Source organism: Peromyscus maniculatus, chromosome 21 (genome assembly GCF_049852395.1).
Source record: "Peromyscus maniculatus bairdii isolate BWxNUB_F1_BW_parent chromosome 21, HU_Pman_BW_mat_3.1, whole genome shotgun sequence".
NCBI classification, from domain to species: Eukaryota; Metazoa; Chordata; class Mammalia; order Rodentia; family Cricetidae; genus Peromyscus; species Peromyscus maniculatus.
In genome coordinates, this window is record NC_134872.1 from 60,572,987 (window position 1) to 60,598,533 (window position 25,547).

The window sequence follows — 25,547 nt, forward strand, 5'->3', positions numbered from 1 at the left end:
CTGTCTTCTGACTGTGGACATCGTGTGAGCAGCTGCTTCAAGCACCTGCTGCCTTGACCTCCCCAACATGAACTGAGAGTTAAAATAAGCCTTTTCTCCATGAAGTGGCTGTTGTCACAGTATTTTTATCACAGCAACAGGAAACGAAGCCAAGACAAGTGATGAAGCTTAAGTAGACATACAGGTCTTGCCATTTTCTAAAGAAATCCATCTAAACCGGATGATGTTTCTGACTTTTTAAAGGAAGTACTGTCCTTTAAAGGAAGTGTTGTCATGATGGACATTAGTTTCAGTACACAGCATTTAGATTTCCAGTCATGACCATTAGTGGTAACAAAAATGTAAATACATTCCCCATATTTATAACAATTGGGAGTCCATGAGTTTCTCTGTCACGATGGCGGTCACTTCTCAACGTGCTAGCTTCCCAGTGAGGCCCTGAACACCTTTGCTCGCTGCCCTCACTTCATGATTGCACACTCAAAACCACACACACACACACACACACACACACACACACACACACACCTCCAGCTTCTTCCTCATTTACATCGTATTACCTGTCTTCTGAAACTGTGGCTATACCGATTTTCATACCTCCACCCAGTAAATCTGTTGAAAGATCATTTTTATTAAAATTTCATATTCTCACTAGGCTCAGCCATTCTGTAAATTGGCAAATGAACTCTCTCTCTCTGTCTCTCTGTCTCTCTGTCTCTGTCTCTGTCTCTCTCTCTCTCTCTCTCTCTCTCACACACACACACACACACACACACACACACTGGCTCTCTCTCCTTCCATTCTTTCTTTATTTCCTTTCACACCATTTTAATGTATTCTTTCTACCAAAAGTAATTGAATGATTTGTTTAATTTAAAATTTTTTCATCCAAATTTTACTGAGTTTTCCTAAACAAATTCGATGTGAGAGTTATCCAAATTCTCTTTCCAGGTTAGGAGGAAATCACACACTCCTGACTGGAGTGACAGACCCCCAGAACTGTAAATAATGAGGTCTCAATCAACAAATAATTAGTCAGACAAACTGAATTTAACAAGAAGTCCCTAATAAAGTATCTGTCTCTCTTTGTGTGGGAGTAGTTGGGGGATTTTGTTTACTATAAGCCACTACCACCATAACAAATATATATGAAAAGAGATTTAATTTTTCTAGATCAACTTAAAAAATGTGGTCCTGGTTCAATGAAAAGTCAGCCTCATCTCGGGAACCTTCTATATATCCAATTATGTTGCGGTTCAAACTGATGTGCACAATGATAGCCTTCAGCCATCAAGAGCCTCCGTCACCTAAGAAAAAATCAATTATGTTCTGTGCCTTCCATCTACTGGAGTATAACAACAGCAATAAAACTGCAGGATAGTTCTCAACAATAGCTGAACCACAACCACCTTTGATTAACTCTGTGCTGACCTCAGAGTCCAGCCAGCCCAACCTTCTTCTTGATCAGCCTCTACCAGAGCAACTTTATCGTGTGTTTATTTCTTCTTTCAAATATCTCACATGGATCTCAAATGTTAAACCTGCTGTACTGTGGATTTCTAAGACATGCTGCTACATCCTACCTGGTGCCGGGAAACATTTGACTGATTTGAAAATTCAAGCACCTCAAAGAAGATAGAAACCAACTTAAAATAGGTTAGAAACACAAGACATAGATTACCAGAAGTAGGAAACTGCACACCATGAGTAAAGGAAGCACTGGAATGCAGACTATTAAAATCCTCCAGGTGAGGAAGTGGAAACTGTTTTTGTCCTTGTTCCTTTTAGCAAGCATATCTTTGCTCTATGATTCTTCACAGAAGCTTCCCACCGATGTCTACAGATCGTAAAATGCTGAAGAGCGCAGTGGGAGCTGGATACAGGAGACTCAAGGCTCCCGAAGCCAGACAGCTACAGGTCTTCAAAAACTAAGGCACACTGTATGTGCCTTCTGCACCATTTACTGCAGATCAGTCTCAGTGTAGAGGAGTGTATCTCATCTGTGGTTCTTTTTTTCTTTCTTTTTTTTGGGGGGGCGGGGGGGCGGGGCGGCTTTCAAGACAGGGTTTCTCTGTGTAGCTTTGTGCCTTTCCTGGAACTCACTCTGTAGCCCAGGCTGGCCTCGAACTCACAGAGATCCGCCTGCCTCTGCCTCCTGAGTGCTGGGATTAAAGGTGTGCACCACCACAGCCCGGCCCTCATCTGTGTTACTTAAATCCAAAACCAGCCGCAAGAATAAAATCCCACGGGCCAGAGAGGTGGCTCACCAATTAAAACTCATTGCTCTTGTGGAGGACCAGAATTCTGGTCCCAGAACATTGGTCAGCTTACAACTGCTAGCTCCAGGGAATCTGATGCCCTCTTCTGACCTCCAAGGATGCTTGCACTCATGTGTACTCACACACACACACACACACACACACACACACACACACAAATTAATAGTATATCTTTTTCTTAATGTAAAAGCCTATCTAGCAAAAGCCAAATACAAATTAACAGTAAAAATATAAGGCCCGTGTATAAATTTTTGCTTTCATTTAAAATATAAACATTGAGGTTTCCTCCCCTGAGAAGAAGGAATCAGTGCATCTGGAGGGCAGCAGGGCAGGGTCTCACCCTGACCACCCAAAGGGGCCTTCCTAAGAAAGGGCAGGTTAGACCTTGGCAGACTGCCCAAAATCCACTTTCTTAAACAACAGAAACCAAAAGAGGCAAAGCGCACAGTCAGGCAACAGAACTGAGTGCAGAGCTAAAGCCTTTAAACAACAGATTGTTTCCCCCGGAAGCCATTGTTGTCAGCCAGGTGAGAGCACCTGAAGGGAGCTAACATGTCTGACTGCCATGAAGCTCAAAATGCAGCCGTGTGCCACTTGTCCCGTGATGATTTTAATACATGCCAAATATTGTGTAGCTCATATCCACATACATTTTTAACACTTCAAAGACCACCCCATGCCATCTGGCCATGCTGCAGAAGGGTTTCCTACAGAGCTGTCACTAGCCCTCTAGATATGTTCTTCTATGTCCAGGAAGAGGCTGGATAACGGATACTGATCTTCTCATATTGCAGGGTCATAACGCTTCGAATGTAGGAGGCACAGAGGTCCTTGTACTCACAGAGAAGCCCTGAGAAAACCTAGGATGTTAGCACCCAGGGTTGTTCCTTCAAAGGAAGGAATGCATAACCTGTTATCTACCCAGAAGGCTGGAAACGGACTTGCATTCTAGCCTGGTGACCTTTGCATTCTCTGTGTGGCCACACCAGACCCTCCCCCAGACCTTTATCCTAAGCATGTTTCTCTCAGTCCATCTATAAAACCCATCTTTATGAAAGGTGTCATGTACTTCACAGAGAGTTCCAGTGTAGTCACATCTGATCTTTATTTAGCTTACTTTGTCCCAGTAGGAGATTTATGTATGCTTTGTTGTACACACGGGATTGAGTTATTATCACCAGAAGTTCTGACCAAATTGTGCTATGCTTAAATATACCTAAATTTGAACCAATACCAGATACTTATTCATGTGAAACTGAACTGCTTTCCTGCCTTCCATGGATCATTCCTTTGCTGGTCGTGGAGGTTGTAGAGACCCCCTCCATCAGAGGAAGATAATCTTAGCCTGAGTCTATGTCTGGGTACACAGGGAGAGGAGGGTTCTGTTGAAAACATCTCCTAATTTAGCTAATACAGGAGATGCAGAGAAAACAAGCCAGGCAAGTGGTAGTTTCCCTTTTGCTATGACAGGTGCAATTTCCTCAGGTGCTTAATGAAAGAGTGGGCGTGTGAGTCCTTAGAAGAGAACTTTGTTGTATTGTCAATAAATTTTTGTCAAATTTCAGAGTATAATATCAAGAAGAATGCTACTGCTGTAATTAACAAGGCAAAGGAAATTATAAGCATAAATGAAACTGGGGGAAGAGGAGGTGTTGTTTAGCTGTTTTCTTGTTGTTTTATACTCTAGCCCCACATTGGAATGCAAAAAATGTAGCTGATGGCTTTTTGCTCTTTTGGGAGGCCCACCACCCAGCTCCAGGATAAATCGCACACAGAGGCTTATTCTTAATTATAAATGCCTGGCCTTAGCTTGGCTTGTTTCTAGCCAGCTTTTCTTAATCTAAATTATCCCATCTACCTTTTGCCTCTGGACTTTTTCCTTTTCTTACTTCTGTACATCTTACTTTCACTCTTACTCCATGGCTGGCTGAGTGGCTGGCCCCTGATGTCCTCCTCCTTGATCCCTCTTGCCCTTCTTCCTTTCCTCCCAGATTTTTCCTTCTATTTATTCTCTCTGCCTGCCAGCCCCACCTATCTTTTCTCCTGCCTCACAATTGGCCATTCAGCTCTTTATTAGAACATCAGGTGTTTTAGACAGGCAAAGTAACACAGCTTCACAGAGTTAAACAAATACAATATAAAGGAATGCAATACATCTTTTCATCATTAAGCAAATGTTCCACAGCATAAACAAATGAAACACATCTTAAAATAATATTCTATGACATTTTCCCATGTTGGGAACATGGAAAATTTTGAAATCTTTTACATATCAACAAATGAAAATATATGACATAGTACCTTTGAATGAGGCATTTGGGAGCAATAAAATAAACAAGGAAAATATAAAGTATCCACATAGATCAACACAGCAAAAATCTTCATGAAGAGCCAGTGATTTAGCTATGCTCCAACTTGCATTTTTGACTGTGGTAGTTAACAGATAATAAAAAAATTCTTTAGGGGGTGAAAAGATAGCTCAGTCAGGAAAGTGTGTGTCTCCCAAGCATGAGGATTGTGTTCAATCCTCAGACCCCACATAATGATGCCTAGCATGATGGTGCACAATTGTAATCCTGGCAATGGGGAGACATGAGGATCATTGGTGTCCATAAGCATCAGACCAATAAGAGGCTCTGTCTCAAAGGAAGTAGATGATGCTCCTGAGGAACAGCACCCAGAGTTTGTCCTCTGAGTTCCACGTATATTCTCTCTCTCTCTCTCTCTCTCTCTCTCTCTCTCTCTCTCTCTCTCTCTCTCTCACACACACACACACACACACACACACACACACACACATACACACACAAATGAACACACACATACACACATTTTGTAAAAGGATTTGATAGGGGAGTTGAATATGTCAGCTAAGTTTATTTTAAACTGTATTATAGATGAGTGGGGTGACCTTGACTCTAAAGCTTACTGGCCTCCATTCACTTCTTCAGAAATTGGGGAGCTAAAGGATTATTATCTGCCATCCCACAAATCGTATGGATGTAGTTTAGGTTTGAGGGTTTTTGTGTTTGGAATTACTGTGAAATGGCTTCTATTATCAGTTTCCTTTTCAGTTGAAATAAAATCCATGGTAATTTGTTTAGAAAATTGAAGGAGAATATGAACTGTATGAGATGGGAGAATCCTGTGAAGGATTTATTCTCTCTGGGTGAAACTGTACCTATCTGTCCAACATATCTGGTTACGCTGAGTCAATTTTTGTTTTTATACATATTTTAAGAGAGGGTAGAAGAATTGTTGTTAAGATGTAGGATCATTCTAATGGCTCAGATTCACATCAGCATGATAAGTAAAAGAACAATATACGAATTCTGTGCAAAACCAACACCACACACAACAGCCAGAGCAGGCATACACCATTGCAGCTCTCTATCACCTCATAGAGTGTGATTGTGTATTTTACACACACTTCATTGGCATGCACATTTGGGGTTACAATTGAACTCTTGCTCAGTATGTTGGAGGATCTTCTATGTGCATACCCTGTGGAGGAGACAAAGTCCTAAGATGCAGAACTTCTGTGAGATATCGAACTTCAGCTGGGCCCCCACACCTTTGCCCAGGCCTATCTGTGTCTTTTCTTGTAAAACACAATCCTAGCAAAGAACCTACTAAGTCAACATAGCAAGAGCCTCCATATGTAATACTGATCACCGTCAGTTCTGATCCGGTTCCTAATCCCCCACCATCAGGGATGTCCGATCACCTAGATGGGTGTTGAGGAAGGATCTTGTAGGTTGGGTGAGGAAGAATCCACCCAGGTCCTGATGTTTCTTGTTTGAGTTGCTCTCTGTTGCTATAACAAACAAAGCAACTAGATGAGGAAAGGTTCATTTCACCTTATGGGTTACAGTCCATCATACAGAGAAGCCAGGGCAGAAACTCAAGGTAGGAGCTAGAAGCAGAAAGTACTGATCAGCTCTCTATCTCTATCATTCTCTCTCTGTCTCTCTGTCTGTCTCTGTCTGTCTGTCTGTCTCTGTCTCTGTCTCTCTGTCTCTCTGTCTCTCTCTCTCTGTGTGTGTGTGTGTGTGTGTGTGTGTGTGTGTGTGTGTGTGTGTGTGTGTGTGTGTGTGTTGCTTTGTTTACACAAGATCTCCCTGGCTGACCTGGAACTTGCTTTGTAAACCAGACTACTGGGATTCACCTGCCTCTGACTTCTGACTGCTAGGATTAAAAGGAAGGCACTACCACACCCCGACTGAGCTAGCTTTTCTTTGTACAACTAACTACTTACTGCCTTACTCCTCTTGGCTTGCTCAGCTAGCCTTTGTATACTGTCTACAGCGGACTGGGCTCTCTTATGTCAATTAGCAATCAAGTAAATGCCCTGCAGGCCAATCTGATGGAGGCAGTTCCTCAGCTGAGATTCCCTCCTCCCTAGTGTGTTGAGTTGACAACCAAAAGTAGCTGTCCCGTTTCCTCTGACCAGTTGCCCCTCCAATGACCCCACCTTCCTCCTTGGTTATAAACTCCTAATTGCCTCTCCATATTCAGAGTTTTTCAATATTTCCCCCACACTATGGCCTCAGTACTCTGTTCATATGAATAAAATCTGTCACTATCTTTTCTGGTCTCTTTTTTCCCCCCCAGTGCTAGGGATTGAACCCAGGATGTCAGGCACACTAGGCAAACAGGTGTTCTCTCACCAGGCTGCACTTCCAGCCTCAATTCACCATCTGTAACAAGCATGTTGAGTAATTTTTAAAATATTCTTCCCGTCAGGAACCTAAACAACAGCAAAGGTTTGGGAAGGAAGCTGGAGGAAGATGAGAAATACCTGCAGAATGCTATGGTGAGGAGATACTAATAAACACTGTGACCGACGTGCAAAGCTGAATAAAGGTTCTACCTGGGAGGAATAAGAAATCACGGATCTCTCATTCAGATCTAGGCTTTGGGATTTAGGTAGGACTCTTGACAGAAGGGTCCAGAGAGACAGAGCAGAGCATGTCAAGGCAGGCTGACAAAGAAAGATCCGAGTCCTAGTCTGTGCATACTGAGTGAGGGAACGATTTCTTTGTGTACCGTATCAGAGGCTGGGAAGTCCTTGAACAAGGCGCTGACAGGTTGCTGGAGGCTGTTCTTTGATGTAACGCCTTCTTTCTACATCTTCGGATGGCAGATCGGGCGGTGGGGGCAGGTACCTAAGGCTGACCCTACAGGCAGAAAGGAAAGAAGGGCTGGGCCGTTTATAAGAAACATCGATCCTCATGACAGAATCGCCTCCCAAAATGCTTCATCCCTTCCTGCCACCTCAGTCAAGATTGTTTCAACTGGAATGGAGGAGAGGCACAGAGATTTACACCATAACTGTGAAGTGTGTCAAGAGAACAGTGACCCAATATATCATGTTATACCCACAGTCATAGCTATTGGAGGGCCACACGACTGCTATTCTAATGAACTTCTTTTTTAAATAACTTAATCAGTTGCCTTAAAGCTTAATAAAATAGTGACAAAAACCTTAAGTAATAATTCTAATTTTTATAATAAGAACACCAAGACTCAAATAGATAGTCACGGGGTGTGTAAGAACATTCATCTACGGCAAGTGTTCTGACTTTGCAGCACTCTGTTGAATGTCCGTGAGAAATGACCACAAACCATTAAATTAACCCCTCTTCCTGGATGATCACATTTCAGCTTGGCGATTGCAAGCTGCACTATGGTAATTTTTATATCTAATACTTATAGTGGCTACCTTTTCATGAAATAATCGATTCATACACAGAGGAATAAATTGGTTTTGCAGCCCAGAAGTAATGTGCTAAACAAATGAAGCGAAATGAAATTTGATTATAATAAATCTAATGTGGTAGATGGCATAGTTAATAAAGCTCATTGCTCTTCATAGATAAGGAATCCCTGACATGGATGTGTCAAATAAAATGTTAATTACATCATGGGGAAATTACATAATAGCTCATCTTTAGTGGAAAAGATAGGAAGATGACTACATAATTACTTCATTGAAAAATTAAATAGTATTATGTTTTTTTATAAAAAGCCATGCCCAGAATCTGAATAAATTTTTAGTCTAGCTTTCCCAAAAAAGTATATTATTGTTAAGTGTTATAATACAAAATATTTTAAGTAGATAAAATAAGTCTATCAGAACTGTTTAAAATTCACATTTCCAAACTATAATTACAAAGTAAAATTCACTTATTCTAGATACATTCCAAGATAATAGATCAAAACCATGTCATTGCAGAAATCAGAAATTCTGTTTGGAAGATGAAGTATTCTTCTGCATCTCTACTCCAAACCAGTATAAATTAAGATTAGAATTTGTATGTCAGAGTATTCATTGAGATTTGATTCTGGAATTGCTCATTCTTATTCTTCATTTTGAAATGAATTTAGTACACAGACATAATTGTTTTCCTGGAGTTCTATTTTAGTTATTTATATCCCAGTTCCCCCCCCACACACACACACACAATTATTTATAGTAATTTAGAATTCTATATAAAATATAAAATAAGGTAAAAAATGATGAGGAAGGCTGGCTCAGTGAGTGAATGTGCTTGCTGTTCAAGCCTGGAGACCCAAGTTCTGATCCCCAGAACCTCTGTACAAGCAGATGCTGCGGCACAAGCATCTGGAATCCCAGTGTGCCGGAGGGAAATGGGAGGCAGAGGCAGGGTTTCCCCAGAACCTCGGGGACCAGACGACCTGATTTACAGAGTCTCAGACTCTGTTTCTAGCAAGAAGGACAGGAAAGGCAAGTACTGATATCTGAGTGGTAAAAGCCAGCATTTACATTCACAGCTCTCTGACCCTGTGCCCAGGTAGGTTGTGGTGGCGAGAGGCTGCACTCTCAGGTATAATTCAGATGTCGGAACAGTGCTGGGGATGAGGAAGGAAGGGAGTTACAGGCAGTTTCTACTCCTTCCTTTTCAATTGGTACTTCACGAATTTACTGGAATAATGGCAGCTTTTTTACAAATTGAGAGTTAGTGAAGGCCTTGGGGTTGATGGCCCTGGTAGAGTACATGCCTATCATAGACCACTGAACCCAGGACCTCATATAAGCTAGTCAGGCCCTCTACCACTGAACTAGATTCCCACCTATTGACTTTAAATAATAATAATAATAATAATAATAATAATAATTTTCTTTTTTTTTATTATAATTACAGTATTTCCCCCTTTTCCTTTCCTCTCTTCAACCTCTCTGACACACACCCCTTGCCTTTCTCTCAAACTCACGAAGTGTTTTTCTTTAACTGCTCTTACATATACATCTATATATGTATATGTGTACAATATATAAATGCATAGATGCAAGCATCTCAGTTTGTAAAATGTCACCCATATGTATATGATCCGAGGGGCTGACCACTTGGTATTGGATAAGCGTTTGGTGTGCTCTTCCCTGGAGAAGACTATTTCTCCTACTCCCAGCCTTCCCCCATTGCCTGTAGTTCTTTGTCCAGGGTTGTGGCCTCACAAGCTTGCCCGCTTCTGTGTTAGTATCTCCATTGGTATCCTAGGTGTTCCGGTCTTGTTTAGTCAACCCCTTATCGACTTGTAAATCATAATCAATGGCACTCGGGTGAACCTAGAAAATAGTAATGATTATCAAGGATTATAGGAAAAATAATATGGAAGTGGGCCAGGAGTGAGTTCCTCGGTCATAATTCATGGATTTTCTGAGGCTGGATGGAAGGTCAAAACAACTAGGTCAAGCAAGATGACCAGATGAAGCCCAGAGACGCCAAGACTTGTAACGGGATTCATACATCTGTTGGAAGGGCAAAGCCTAGATCAGAGAGTGGGTCTCAGTTTTGAAGGGACTGGATTTCTTTCTCCCGTTCTCTTCAGAATTCCCAAAGGACAGAAGAAGTCCAAGCACGGGTACCTTGCAGCACCCCAATGCTTCTCCTGAAAGGCCTTGTATTAGCTAACTATATATTATTATATGTAACTATATATTAATTATATGTAACTATATTACTATATGTAATTATATTAGCTAAGATGCAGCATGAGAGCAACTTAAGGATAAACGTGTTAGTTTGGGCTTATAGTTTCAGGGACCATGGTCCCTCACGGCAGGGAAACCATGGCGGCATACAAGGTTAATAAATAGAGATAAACACTAGTACTCATTTCACTTCTTCCTCCTTATTCTCTCCAGGACCCCGGCCCATCAAATGCTACTGCCCACATTTAGAATGTGTCTTCCCAAATCTAGAAACTTACTAACAGACATGCCTAGGGCCTTGTTTCTGTGGAGATTCTAAATTTTGTCATTTACAATCAAGAGTAAAGGCCCAGGTGTTAGATGTTCCTTTTCATTTCTTTCTACTCTCGGGTTCTGAGAAGACTTGGGAAGCCTAGACTAGATCTTAATTCATTAAAAAGAAAGAAAGAAAGAAAGAAAGAAAGAAAGAAAGAAAGAAAGAAAGAAAGAAAGAAAGAAAGAAAGAAAGAGGGAGGGAGGGAGGGAGGGAGGGAGGGAGGGAGGGAGGGAGGGAGGGAGGGAGGAAGGAAGGAAGGAAGGAAGGAAGGAAGGAAGGAAGGAAGGAAGAAAGAAACAAAGAAACAAAGAAAGAAGAAAGAAAACACAGTGAAAGAACGCTCAGCTTTAACCCCAGCTCAAGCCAATTTCTCTCAATTGCGAAACTGAGGGAGCCACATGCCCAGGTCATCGATTATTGCTTTATCACCAGAGTAAGTAACTAACCTGCAGTCAAGCTACTGAAAAAATGGTGGAGAGTGAGCAGGCACTAACGGGCTTCCTCCCTCCCTTCAGCTTCTGTTCCACTCAAGTGCCCAGAGTAGTGCAGGATGTTGTCTGTGCTCAAAACGGGTCATTCTAGTCAGTTCCACGGGCCGGTTATCTCTGGAAACACCCTAGCAGGCACACCAAGAAAAGTGTTTTAATAATCTCCCAGGCATCCCTTCTCCAATCAAGTTGACAATCAAGATTATCTGTCACAAGTGTGAAAAGACTGGTACATAAATACTGCTGAGTATTTTCTTAGAAATAGGAAAAAATAAATAATTCTGCATCACTAGAACAATGGCAAATTCTGATGCCTATGTTATTTGGAATGAAATAAGTGGAGTGGAAGCTGGTCCTGGGGATGAGGGGGAAGAGAAAAACAAAATAACAGTGAGAAGGAAATTAAAGAATGGCTGTGTGCTTGAAGCATGTCTACTAAGAGGATACACTGAGTGAAGCTGTACCGTTTGTATCACTGAGGATTCATCTTTCTCCTGGTTGGCAACAGCCTTTGTTAAAGGAAACGCTGAAAGATAGACATGGACCCATTCCTGGGAATCTGCAGTTTGTCTCCCATTTTACATCACCTGAAGATGGACCATAAATGCCCCTTTGTCTCCAATGACCCCAGCTCTGACACAGACAGCAAAGAGGAAACACGAAGTACCGATAAATCCTCAGACTCAAAAGAGAATCCTCTCCTCAAACATGGATGAGCGTTTTTTGTAGTGTTGTTCCTATGAAAAGAGGAGGCTCACTCACATACTGTGGAAGTTAATCCTCAGGAAATACTGCCCTGTTCCTCCTGGTTCTTCTTGTTAGAAAGGACAAAGTGGGATGGGCCAGAAATGGGACCCTAATCTTCTGTCCGAGAATCCAGGCCTCTTCACCACTAATTTGTGCTTTTGCATTACAATGACTACTTGATTATTTAAAAATGCAAGCAATCAGTTCTGTTTGAATTGTCACCAATTCACTGGCTGATGATTGACCAGATGGGTGGGTACCTTTCAGGATGATGACGATAATAATAGCAGTCAATTCTGGCTGAATACTTACTATATTATTGTTCCAAGGGTTATCTATGTCTCAACTCATTTAATCACAAGTTCAAATGCTGAACAACTTCCATTTACAGATCAATTATCCATTCTGCCGGGGATAGTTGTAAAAGTAGTTAAGGAAATGTGGGCTTTGGGCTGAAGAGAAAAGCAGCACTGTTCTTAACTTGGCAGTATTGTCTTAACGTGTGTTTAGTGTATCAAACAGAACCTATTCCATGACTGTTCTTATAAAGCATCTCTTGGTTTTAGGGGCAACAAGAGACAGTTCTGTTATCACATTCATTTATCAAGCGTAGAGGCAAGATTAGACAGGTGTGACTAAGGAGTGGTAGGGCATCTAAGATGAGTGTGGGACCCCTGATCTTGAGGTAGCACTCTTCCCTAGGTATCATGTTGCAACTCAAGAGTTTCACGTGAGTCGCAAGCAATCTCTAAATGCTTCGGGAGTTGTGCAGATCAGGCACTGTTCACACATTTAGTTTGTGTGCTTTACTGTGACCAATTTCAAACAAATCAAGTGCCCAGATCCTGAACAGTGAGGGAACCTCAACCATAATAGCCCTGAGACCTAGCCACTGGAGAGTAGATTAGAGCATGCCCTTCATTTAGAGTGAGAGGGCTTTCAAGTTGTGCTAGGTGAAGTATGACTCTCAGCAATGAGGCTGTAGTTTGTGAGTGATGGCTTTGCAGACTTGCTTGCTTTCTGTTTGAATAGATTTCTGAGGCATTTCTCTTGCAAAACAACTATACTCAATTTCACACCCTGTATACTACTTCTACTTTAAAACCACACTCTCTTACTAGGCTCCTTTGCCAACTAGGTCTCTGTGGCTAAAAGACCTTCACCAAGAAGACCCTGGCTATAAACCAATGGGCAGAGGAATAAGAAAACCAACCCTGTCTTCATTCTGAGGGATTCATTTAGACACCAAACACATGTCCAGACCACATCATACTTAATTTGGCTCTGAAGAAACAGAAAGTAATCAATGATGGCATTTCAATTGTCTAACTGCAGGCTCATAGATGAATATTATAAAAATAATGAAAACAAACTATTTCAAGCCAGAGAAATACCATATTGGAAGAAATTAAACTTAAAATATAGACCATATTCCCTTGTTCTAGTTCTGAGGTTGGTGCGTGGGCTGTTGATAGAATGTGTATTTGTGCACAGGGACTAGATTTGCTTATGAGACAATGAATTGAAAGAACTGTCTTCTTTAAGAAGACACTAAAACATTATCCTATCTACATCTACCACACACACATACATATATACATACATGCACACACAAACTGGTCATAATAAGAGAATAGATATTGAAAGTTTAATACAGACCTGAATAAGGATGGCACCAATAGACATAATAATGTAGAAGAGGGAAACCTCACAGGGAGACCTCTACCCTAGACAAAGAACTACATGTAAGTAAAGGATGCTGGGAGCAAGGGAAATAGTCTTCCCCCGGGAAGAGCATACAAATTGGTTATCCAATACCAAATGGTCAGCCCTGACAACATACATGCAAGTAACATTACACAGACTTAGCAGGCTATATTTGTCTATTTAGGGATAGAGAGGGGGGGAGGTACATAGGAGGGGTTGGATTGAGGGAAGGGAGAGGGGGTGATATAATTATATCAAAAATAAACAATAAAAAGTTCGGAATTAAAGACAGCTGGATACTGTCAGGAGTAGCGGTGCATGCCTTTGGTCTCTGCGCTGCGGAGGTGGAGGCAAGCATATCTTCACGAGTTCCAGGACAGCCCCGCTCTACATAGCAAGTTCCGGGCAGCCAGGGCCATAGAGAGAGACCCCTTCTCAAAAACAACAACAGCAACAACAACAATTTAATGCAAACCTATCAACCTGGAAAAAAATTCAAGGTGAATTTTCTATGGAATTTTAGCGACATTATCTGCACCTATTCTCGTTAATGCATGAGAAAATGAGACCCCAAGATACGAGACTTATTCAAGGGCAGGGCAGTGGCTGGAACTCTCTTGTCTCTGCTTGATGCCCATTCCCCGGAGCATAATGTCTGTTCTCAACACTGAAATAGCTATAAAAAGACGCCATCCCAACAACCATTGGAAACAAACATCTTTATCTGAATAAACATAAAGCTTAGAAGTAGGCCTTGTTTATAAGTTTTTTTTAATTTGCTCTTTAAAAATCATCTTCATAAAGAAACACTCAGAATTTAGAAGTTGTGCTTCTTTGTTTTCAGTGTGATGGGAATTGATTAAAATTCACTCATGGCTATTTCTGGCTTTTTTTTTTAAGTGTGGATGCTTCACATCATTACCCACAGGTTACAGTGTAATCTCACATTATTTCTGACCTATTTTACTTCGCTAGCGCCACTGCACCACAAACTGTGAGACTTAAACAACAGAAATGGTTTGTGTCACTGAGGCTAAAGTTTCGGATCATGAGGTCAGCAGGGCAGTGCCCAGTCCAAAGTCACTAAGGTGGATCTGTCCCTTTCCTACAGTCTGGTACTCATTCAGCAAGTTCAATCATTCTCTCCCCCTGCCTCTCTCTCTCTCTCTCTCTCTCTCTCTCTCTCTCTCTCTCTCTCTCTCTCTCTCTCTCTCTCTGGTTTTTCAAGACAGGGTAGGTTTGCGCCTTGTCCTGGAACTCACTCTATAGCCCAGGCTGGCCTCGAACTCACAGAGATCCACCTGCTTCTGCCTCCCGAGTGCTGGGAATAAAGGCGTCACCACCACATTCTCATACTTGTGAAATACAGCTGCGGTGCTCGTATGCCTTCTCCCTACATGCACACTGCTCTGTCTAGGCACCATCAGGACACCAGTCATATTGGATCAGGGATCCAGCTACTTAGGTTTGATCTTAACTAGTTACTTCTACAATGGCCTGGTTTCCAAAATGATCACTCTGACGTGCCGAGGGTAAGGACTTCAACATATGAATCAGGAAGCAAGGTGGGGCGCAGTCCATAGCACTTACCATAGTCTTTTGCACAGAACACAAATTTAAGATTGTTTTTATTTAAAATTTCTTTCATATGATCTATTTTGATCATGTTTTCCCTCCCCAAACTCCTCTCAGATCCTACCCCATTCCTACCCACCCAACTTTGTTATCTCTCTAAAAAAATGAAAATCAAAACAAACAAAAAACCAATAAGAGAAAAATGCCAAAAAGAAAACAAACAACAACAAAAAAAACAAAGAAACAAACAAAAATAAGTAAAAGAAAAAATACCAAAACTAAACAAGAGAGGAAGAGGGGGAAGAGGAAGGCAAGAGGCAGCGGACAGATCGGATGCTCCGAAATGCTATCTTCAGGACAGGGCATGTCTGTTGCACACATTAATTCACAGCAGCTGTGGTCACCTGCATAAGGCCTGCCCGAAATCAAATAGGTCAAAATCCCAACATGGACAGTGGAGGGGCTCACAAGCCCCCACCCCTCACTAAGCATTGTTGACAGTTGATGGTAGCTGGCAAGAGAGAGTAATTTGGGGGGGCAGGGGGAGTTATGGCTACTGTTGATGGTCCATGCTCCAGTGATGAACCCATACCCATGCACATAAGTAACGTTAATGAGACATAGTGAGGTTTTTAAAAATAGAGGACAAGAAATTGGAAGGGGAATGAATGTGCAGGGAGAGTTTTTGGAGTTAAAGGAGGTAGGGAGTGTTATGATCATAAAACATTGAATACCTGCATGAAACCCTCAAATAACAAATAAAATAGTTTTTAAAAAGGCAAGGGCAGTTGGTCAGCAATATTATCTTGGCAAATGAATTGTAGCATATAGTAATCTAGTTTGTGCCTTTTAACTTTTTATTTAAAAATTTTGAAACATGCAAAAATAGATCCCAACAAAGTAGTGAATCCACATGGTCTCATCTTCTAGTTTCAATAACTATCAACTCATAGTTAATCTTGTTTCATTCAACACTTCTATTTTATGTGTATAATGATTGGACATGAAAATACGTCCATTTTCATTGTTTCCTTTGGTTCTTATAACAGCTATAAAAAAATAGGTTATATGGTTTTAGATGAGAATCCTAACAAATTACTATTTTAATATACATGCCCAATTTTTTTTATTTTACAATATCATTCAGTTCTACATATCAACCACGGGTTCCCCTATTCTCCCCCCTCCCACCCCCTCCCCTTACCCCTAGCCTACCCCCCATTCCCACCTCCTCCAGGGCAAAGCCTCCCCCGAGGACTGCGATCAACCTGGTAGATTCAGTCCAGGCAGATCCAGTCCCTTCCTCCCAGACTGAACCAAGTGTCCCTGCATAAGCTCCAGGTTTCAAACAGCCAACTCATGCAATGAGCACAGGACTTGGTTCCACTGCCTAGTTGCCTCCCAAACTGATCAAGCCAATCAACTGTCTTACCTATTCAGAGGGCCTGATCCAGCTGGGGGCCCCTCAGCCTTTGGTTCATAGTTCATGTGTTTCCATTCATTTGGCTATTTTTTTCAATAATTGAGTAAAACCGAAGTTTATTATAAGCCACAGTCGTCCTAGGGACCTCCATGCTATATATATCAGGGAATTCACAAAACAAGAATCACAAATGGCTGAAAGACATTTAAAGAAATGCTCAACATCCTTAATCATCAGAGAAATGCAAATCAAAACAACTCTGAGATACCACCTTACACCCGTCAGAATGGCTACGATCAAAAACACCAATGACAGTCAATGTTGGAGAGGATGTGGAGCAAAGGGAACACTCCTCCACTGTTGGTGGGAATGTAAACTTGTACAACCACTGTGGAAATCAGTATGGTGGTTTCTCAGAAAATTAGGAATCAAACTACCTCAAGACCCAGCCATCCCACTCTTGGGCATATACCCAAGGAATGCTGATTCATACCATAAAGATACATGCTCAACTATGTTCATAGCAGCACTATTTGTAATAGCCAGAACCTGGAAACAACCTAGATGCCCGTCAACGGAAGAATGGATGAAAAAAATGTGGTACATATACACAATGGAGTACTACTCAGCAGAGAAAAACAATAAAAGCATGAAATTTGCAGGCAAATGGATGGAACTAGAAAAAAATCATCCTGAGTGAGGTAACCCAAGCCCAGAAAGACAGTCATGGTATGTACTCACTCATAAGTGGATTCTAGATATAAAATAAAGAACAATCAGACCACAGCTCATTTTTAAGAGAATAATTGGGAAGTGGAATTTTAAATGCCAATGTGTCATTATCAACATTTTATCAGGTTTTTAATGCATCTTATTAGTAAATGGAAAAGGACAATACTGGCAAGTTGTATAGATTTCTCTCTCTTGGAGCAGCGGTGGCACACGCCTTTAATCCCAGCACTCGGGAGGGAGAGCCAGGCAGATCTCAGTGAGTTCGAGGCCAGCCTGATCTACAGAATGAGATCCAGGACAGGCACCAAAACAACACATAGATTTTTTTTTCTCTCATTCAAATCAAAACTATTACGTTTTAGATAAGTTTTAGGGTCAGGGCTGGAGCAATGACTCAGTGGTTAAGAGTAGAATTCTGCCCTTCCAGAGGCCCAGAGTTTGGTTCCCAGCACCAATGTCAGCCAGCTCACAACCACTTGTAACTCCAGCTCCAAAGGGTCCAAATACCTTTTTAGTCTCTGCAGCATATACATTCATACCCACATACCCACACATAAACATAATTTAAAATAATGAAAATAAAGCTTTACCAAAAAAGTACTGGGTAATGTCAATTTCTAGTTTTCTAGAAAACGTGAGTGCTAAATAGCCTCCATCATGGCCTCTTCTATATAAATGAGACTGTAGTGGGACTGGAGAGATGGCTCAGTGTTTAAGAGCACTTGATATTCTTTCAGAGAATCCAGGTTTGGTTCTCAGCACCCACATAGTGAATCACAGCCATCGCTCCCCAGAGGAACTGATACCCTCTTCAGATCTTCAAGGGCACCAGGCATGTGGAACACAGGCATACATGTATACATGCAAGCTAAACATTCATACACATGAAAAAATATAAAAAAAAAAAACAAGAAAGATTTTACTGAGCAAATGGCATTTTGTTCACAGCCGCAAATATCTGAAATTTTAAGAAAGTGGTCTAATTTCAAACAATTCTAGGGTAACATGGTATTTGTAGAGAGTTCAAATGCATTTAATATGTGATCTGAATGTCATGTTTCTGACAATAATCAATAATACTGGTGGTGTCCCTGAAATGTGTTGCTAGAATTACTTGACATAATTCTTTCACATAGCTGTGCCTGGTATTGGGACAGAAAGCACTTGTGTTCATGTGCATGTGAGTATGAGTTAACTCACCATCAACACTTTCATATTAGATCATCACTCACACATGAATTAGCTATTAGTCTATCAACTGATTTGCATAACCACATTCTCATCATCTACATATTTAAAAATACTTAACTGTATAAGGATTTTCTTTCCTTGATCTCTTTCTTACTTGACTAAAAATACCAAGGATGTCCCCAGTGCTCACTTGAAGGTTGATTTAGTCACACTAGCAAAACCCTAGGCTCAAATGTCAAAAAGGATCAGGTCAACAGGGTGGGCTAATCGTACAGCCATGTCCCTGCTGCAGGAGTCATTGAGGCAGATTCCTCATCACAGCAGAGGCAAGTGTTTAGCCCTTATACATGCTTTCTGTGAACTCTCTAGACAGGATTTTTTTTTTTTTAACCTTCGTGTATTTGAGAACAAGTGAATGCAGAAATGCTAGCAATCCAAGGCTTCATTAGTACAGGAGAAGCAACGCTCACTTTGCTACACAAATAATTAGAGAGATTAAATGAAAATAAACACTGAGAGGCTGTGCGGAGGCTCTGAAGTTAGGTAATTATTTTAATTACTCTAGTGACTTCCACCAACCTTCATTATCAACCACAGATCAAATTTCAATTGTTTTATGTAAGAATATCGTGAGCATGAGCTACATGGAAAGGCAGAGTAGCTACCCAGTGATGATACTTCAAAAGCCTGACATTGTCTTTAAGCTCCTATCTGTAGTGGTTTCTATTTCAGCACCTGGTAAACTCGACATATTTTAAATGTGATGCATTTTTGCACTGGAGAGTGTTCAAGTCTAGGGTTTTCGGTTCTTCTGATGGACATTCTTAGTAACGTTGTATCTTTACTTAGATTTGATCATGGTTGATTTGGGGTGACATTTTTTTGCCACCGAATGTAAAGCAGTATGGCATATTCTGCCATTTGAAATAAATGTCACTTGGAATCATATTATCTGTACTGCATATGCTTTATTTGGGGGTAAACTAATTTCACATTTCCACGTCTCCCTGTACCCACTTATGAAGAGACCACACCACACCACCTGGAATCCCCTCCCCTACATGTGGGGCCATGATTGCCAGTCTTGCTCAGAAAATACCTTTCATTTTATCCTCATGACAATTATGATTCACAGAGATCTCCAGGGTAGGTTTAATCCTTTCAATCCTTTTAATCCCTTTTAATCCTTTCAAGACCCTATGGGGTATATTATTCATTACTTCCCCATTTTCCAGATAAGGAAACTGAGCCTGAGTAGGGGTGACAAGGAGTGGGGAAGGAGTACCATGAGGGAGAGGAATGAATAAGAACAAAGCCTAATGATGTGCATGAAGAAGGCATGAGGAAACCCATGACTTTGTGTATGTATTGCCGACTCATCTGTTGCTATGATAAAAACACCATGACCAAAGCAGCTTACAGAACAGTTTATTGGGGCTCATGTTTTCAGAGGTTGTGAATGGGGAGCAAAGGGGGTTTTCAGGAACAGGAAGCTATGACCTCACATCTCAACAAACAAGTAGCTACTCAGAGAAAGCACGCTAGACCCAGGCCAGTCATTTCCCTCTCAGAGCCCACCCCCCAGGACACACCTGCTCCAGCAAGGCCACACCTCCCAAGCCTTCCCAAACAGCACCACCAGCTGAGGACCAACTGGAGTGTTTAAATCCATGAACCTTTCTCATTCAAAACACCAAGAAATAAAAAAAATAGTTAAAATTAAGCAGACTTTCAGAGGCTCATTGACTCTCTCAATTTATACAAGGAGAAAGTAACAGACAACCAAACCCAGGAACCAACACAATCCCCAAGAGAGCAGAGGAAACTGAGCACAGGGTGAGGGCTGTGCTGGATAGTTTTGTGCCAACTTGACAAGCTAAAGTTATTTGAGAGGAAGGGACCTCAATTAAGAAAATGCCTCCATAAGATCGGGCCACAGGCAAAGCTGAAGGGCATTTTCTTAATGAGTGATTGGTGGGGGAGGGCACAGTCCATTGCGGGTGGTGGTATCTCTGGGGTCTATAAAGCAAGCTGAGCAAGCCATGAGGAGCAAGCCAGTAAGCTGCACCCCTCCATGGCCTCAGCTTCAGTTCCTGCCTCCCGGTCCTGCCCAGTTTGAGTTCCTGTCCTGGCTTCCTTCAATGATGGACTGATGTAGAAGTGTAAGCCACTTTCCTCCAGCTTGCCTCTTGATCAGAGTGGTCCACCCCAGCAATAGTAACCCTAAGACAAGCACAGTGGGAAGGGATAGAGCAAGAGTCCTTGAATGTGTCTTAGGAATTGCTTGAGATCGGTGAATTCTATGTGCTGCCTACCAATCTCAAGTTAAATTTCATGTTTGACTGGTTACCAACGTGCCTTGTCTTTGACTAGCCCTGTTCTGGAGAAAACACACACACACACACACACAATTCTGAACAGGTTTTATGGTGTAACGGGACTAACAAAGATATCCCTGCTAACAAAGGTTAGGGGTACTCCCAGTGTGACTCACTAACCACTGAGTCTCACTCCCACTGTCACAAGGCATCTCTCTTCGACCAAATTTAAAATGTTCAAAAGAATAAAGGAGGTTTCAGTAACGACTTTGGTAAAGGGAGGAATGGGGACAGATTTGTGTGTGACCTTCGCAAATTTAAGGAAAGCTTGTACCAACTTCCTCCCTTCTCTCCCCCTCAGGATGCTGGCATGCACGTCATGTCCTGAGGTAGAATACAGGTAGGGAATGTTACGGAACCATTGTTTTCGAATTTTGGACTCACCACTCCGCACAGCTTTGGGCTCTGGGTGACCCAGGGAAGGTGGGACCGAAGGGTCGGGCTTACTCGGATTGTGATGGAAGGAGAAATGGTTGAAGATTCACTCTTAGTTTTCAGCATCAGCCACGCAGTGCCAGACCCTGGGCCCCGAAGCGAAGGGTAGAGCTATGTGAAGCGGAGAGATGGGGCTGGAGCATCTACCCTAGCGCTCTGCTTGCTACCCACAAATGCAGTCAGAAGGATTTTCTAAGGTTTAAGATTGGGAAGGTCAGATTGTGGAGGAAGGTAGGCTCAGAAATGATTCATCTGGGGCGGGGGTGGGGTAGGGTAGGGGGAGCTTCGCTGAGGCTCCCGGGGGTGTGGCTAGCAGCATAGCCCCCTCCTAAGATCAGCCTGGGGCTCAGCTAATAGATCCTCAACAACTGAGAGTTTTGCTATGGCTGTTTGTCTTCCTCTGACCGGCTTGATTTGATGGTACCATCTTACATGGAGGAAGACCAGTCACTTGCAGCCAGGCTGTGCTGATAGGGTGTGCAGTGAGGAAATGGTAAGTTATATCCAGGACACCCGCGTTCTATTTCCACTCTGCCAGTTACCACTGACCCCGGGAACCCTTTTTAAGTCTCCATCTTCCACTCCCTCATGCAGAAAATGAAGGTGACTCCACTTCCAAGGCCTCTTTGAAAGGATCCCAGGGAGGGTCACGAGGAATAATTCCTAAGACTGCAAACCCAGAGGGCTCCAACATGAAGAAAAAATAAGTTAAACCTACTCAGCTGGAGTTTTCAGAAATTTCTCCCCCAGAGATCCAACTGTGGCCGGGCAGCGCCAGTTCGAATTGATTCTTTGAAAAGGGCTGCCACCCATGCCAAACACCTATGTGCGGCACCCCCTCCATCTCCGTGGGCTTCTATTGATTTCTCCTTTTCATGAGGAAGCGGTTTTGGTTGCGGAGATTCTGTACACCAACCCCACAAGCTGGGAGCCAGGGAAGGGACCGTTGTTTTTTGTTTTTTTGTTTGTTTGTTTGTTTTTTACCCCCTCCGCCTCTCTTCTCCTTCTCCCCTCTCTAGGTCTCTGGAGTTGTCCGCACGTGAATGGCTTTCTTTGGCTGATCTCCAAAGACCCTGCAGCATTTCAGAGAGCTGAGCCCTCTCGGCGATCTGAGAACAGCATCCCCCACAGGCAGAGGTCGCACGGCCCCACAGGGACCATCCTCCCTCCTGCCGCCTCTGGCCGCGGGGAACACCAGGCTCAGACCCCGCAGGGAGCCGGGGCCCTTCCCGCCTCCGCCCCGCAACCCCTCTCCGCCAGTAGCAGCGCTGCTATCTTCCCACAGGAGCACTGGGAGGACGCTGGAGTCTGCAGCGCCCCCGCCCCCTCGCTTTTTCTTTCTTTCCCTGCTTTGGGATCTTGCTGTCTGGAGCCGGGAGAGGTTCCGAGAAGGAGAGAGCGAGGGGTGCGAGCGCAGGTTTCTGCCACGGCGCGCGAGCGGAGCTGGGGGCGCAGCATCCTCAGCGTCCACCCCGGCTGGCAGCTGCACTGGCCGACATGTGACGGAGGAAAGCCCCTCGCATCATCTGCCGCCGCCTTCAAAAGGGTCCCAGAGCGCTCGCCGAGGCCGGCAGCCGGAGCCTCTTTACCAGCAGCGGTGCGGGACGGGAGCGGCGAGGCACACCGGCTCGCGGGTTCCAGGCTCGCACTCTGGAAAGAGCGCAGCGGGGACCACCGCCTGGCTCGCAGTCGGCACAACTCCGAGGCCAGCAGAGCGCGGCTGGACTGCGTCCCGATTCCCGCCGACTTCAACCAGAGTGACCCGCCGCTCCAGCCAGTCCCTCTGCACCGCCTGGAGTTCCAGATCGCCCGGAATCTGCGCCAACCCGCACGCCCAGGTCCCCGCAACGCCCTGGGCCGGATGGAGAGCGCGCCTGCAGCTGATCCCTGACAGCTGACGCCGCCGCCGCCGCCGTCCGAGCTGCACACCGAGGTCTCCCACCCCAAGCTAGTCCTTGCTGGAGGGTGGGGGGTGCCCGAGACGCGGGGGAGCGCGCACCATGAAGTCGGCGCTGTGCAGCCGCTTCTTCATCCTCCTGCCCTGGATCCTGATCGTCATCATCATGCTGGACGTGGATCCCCGCAGGCCCGCGCCCCAACTCACTTCGCGCCCCTACTTCTCTCCCCACACAGTGGGCTGCGGGGGCTCCCGAGTCCCGCTCCGACGGGGCAGCCTAGGGCGTGACGCTGCCGAGAAGCGCAATGAGTCCCGGCCTCCGTTGCAGCCGGAGCCGCGGTTGCCCACCATCTATGCCATCACGCCCACCTACAGCCGCCCGGTGCAGAAAGCCGAGCTGACCCGCCTGGCTAACACGTTCCGCCAGGTGGCGCAGCTGCACTGGATCCTGGTGGAGGATCGAGCCACACGCAGCGAGCTGGTGAGCAGCTTCCTGGCGCGGGCCGGGCTGCCCAACACGCACCTGCACGTGCCCACACCGCGGCGCTACAAGCGGCCGTGGCTGCCGCGCGCCACCGAGCAGCGCAACGCGGGCCTCGCCTGGCTGCGCCAGAGGCACCAGCACCAGAGCGCGCAACCCGGGGTGCTCTTCTTCGCCGACGACGACAACACCTACAGTCTGGAGCTCTTCCAGGAGGTAGTGGCCCGGCCCCCTCTAGGGGACAGGGGCGGTGGGGCTCCGGAGGGCCCGCATCCTTTTTGTGCTTCTTGGGCACTTTTGAGTTCTCAGTCCTCCTCCGCGCGCACAGTCCCGGACTCAGCGTGGAGCAGCCACGGATGGGCAGTCCCCAGCCTCCTCCCCTGACTGTTGTGGGTGGAGAAGGGGCGTTGAGGGGACTTGTGTGGTCAAGGGTGGGAAGAGTCGCCCTTGGGATTTCTTGCCCTGTCCGAGATTGGGCTCATTAAATAGCACAGATGATTTTGCCCAACTGGATGGGACCCAAACTGGGAGCTGGGCTTGATTTACTAGGAGGCTTTATCTGTGCCTACAGGTGATTATGACTGGAGAAGTGTGGAGAAAGCGGGATACTAACAACTCAACTTAGGGACCAATCTCTTCTGGTACAGACAGCCCATGATGCTAAATTAGCCCTTGGTGCAAACACTGACATATGGGGGGGGGGGGGTTTCCTTCCATCTTTTCCTAACGCTTTGGCAAATGAGTTAGAATTGTTCTGCCCCAGCCTTAAGGCTTCTACTGCCCCAGGCATCGTCCGGGTGGCCTGCCTTTTCTAGATCATTCTCTGAGACCTCTCTGGCCTGGAGTTTGTCAGGCCACTCTTGCTTGGAGCGAATGCTGCCTAGTGTTCTCTGAGGTAGATCCTGAGCACCACCCTGCCGCCTGCTGCTGAAGTGGCCAGTGTTCCCTGGAAGGCCACCTGCCTGGGCACAGCAGTAGACAGCAGGGATAGAGCAGGTGGCCTTTCTTGAGGCTGATCTTCTATGATGATGCTGTGGGTCTGTAAAGGAGATTGGGTTAGTGGTTTTATCTGTTTTTTTTTTTTCTTCTTTCCTTCCCAGCACTTAGTTACAGCTGAAGGAAATCTTTGCCCTGTGGGACTGTAATTCTCCACCTGAAATTCCTTTGCATCCAGCCTCCGAAAGGCTCCCCCCAGCTGCCCCTATTCCCCTAGGAAATTGGACATTCGGGAAATACTGTCTGCTCAGGATACTGAGTTCATAAAACAATCTGTGTGTCCCTTCCCCTACGTGTCCCCAACCTCCATACTGTCACCCAATGTCAGGTTGCTTTCTTGGCCTCAGGACAGTGGCTGTACCCTTCCTGTTTAATTTTTTTTTTTTTTTTTTTTTTTTTTTTTTTTGTCTACACGGTTTTCAAACATCTGTTTTTTAAAAGTTGGTTGCCACCTTCGTGTCTGCCCTCTCCGTGACTAAAAGAAGCAGTAATGGCTCTCCATTCTCTCATTCCATGGGACTCGCTTTTCATGTCTCCCCGGAGAAATAAGCTGGGTGTAGTGTATAGCATGGCTTTTATTAGACCCATGATTAGAGTTTACCAAATGAGCGTTTTAAAGTCGGGCTTTTATTTTCGAGTTGAGTTGTTTGTTCTTTCCTCTACCAGGAGGGCTTGGGTTTTGAAGTACAGACCTCTAACTCTGAATGCTTGTTTATTTTTGAGCCAAGTCGTCTTTGTCGCCCAGCTCTGAAGTTGCTTCACCTACGATGAGTGGTCTTGCTTAAGAAAAATAGTGCACATTGCTGGGAATTACCATGTGAGGGGGCTAAACTGGGAAGGGGAAGGTCTGCCTTTATCCCAGTGTTCAGCCTGCTGGCACCAGGCGCTGGAGGAGTCGAGAAGTTGGCACACACAGGCCGGGAAACAGTTCGGATACAGTCTTCC

The 25,547-nt window shown here is 44.3% G+C and overlaps 1 protein-coding gene across 1 annotated transcript in view; it reads left to right on the top strand.

Moving 5' to 3' along the window:
* Positions 1-22,596: 22,596 nt before the first annotated feature.
* B3gat2 (beta-1,3-glucuronyltransferase 2) overlaps positions 22,597-25,547 on the top strand; it is an 82,978-nt gene continuing 80,027 nt past the window's right edge. The window contains exon 1 of the mRNA XM_042266321.2: positions 22,597-23,822. Coding sequence (XP_042122255.1) covers positions 23,229-23,822 — 594 coding nt within the window. The 5' untranslated portion in view covers positions 22,597-23,228. The remainder of the gene's footprint in view (positions 23,823-25,547) is intronic.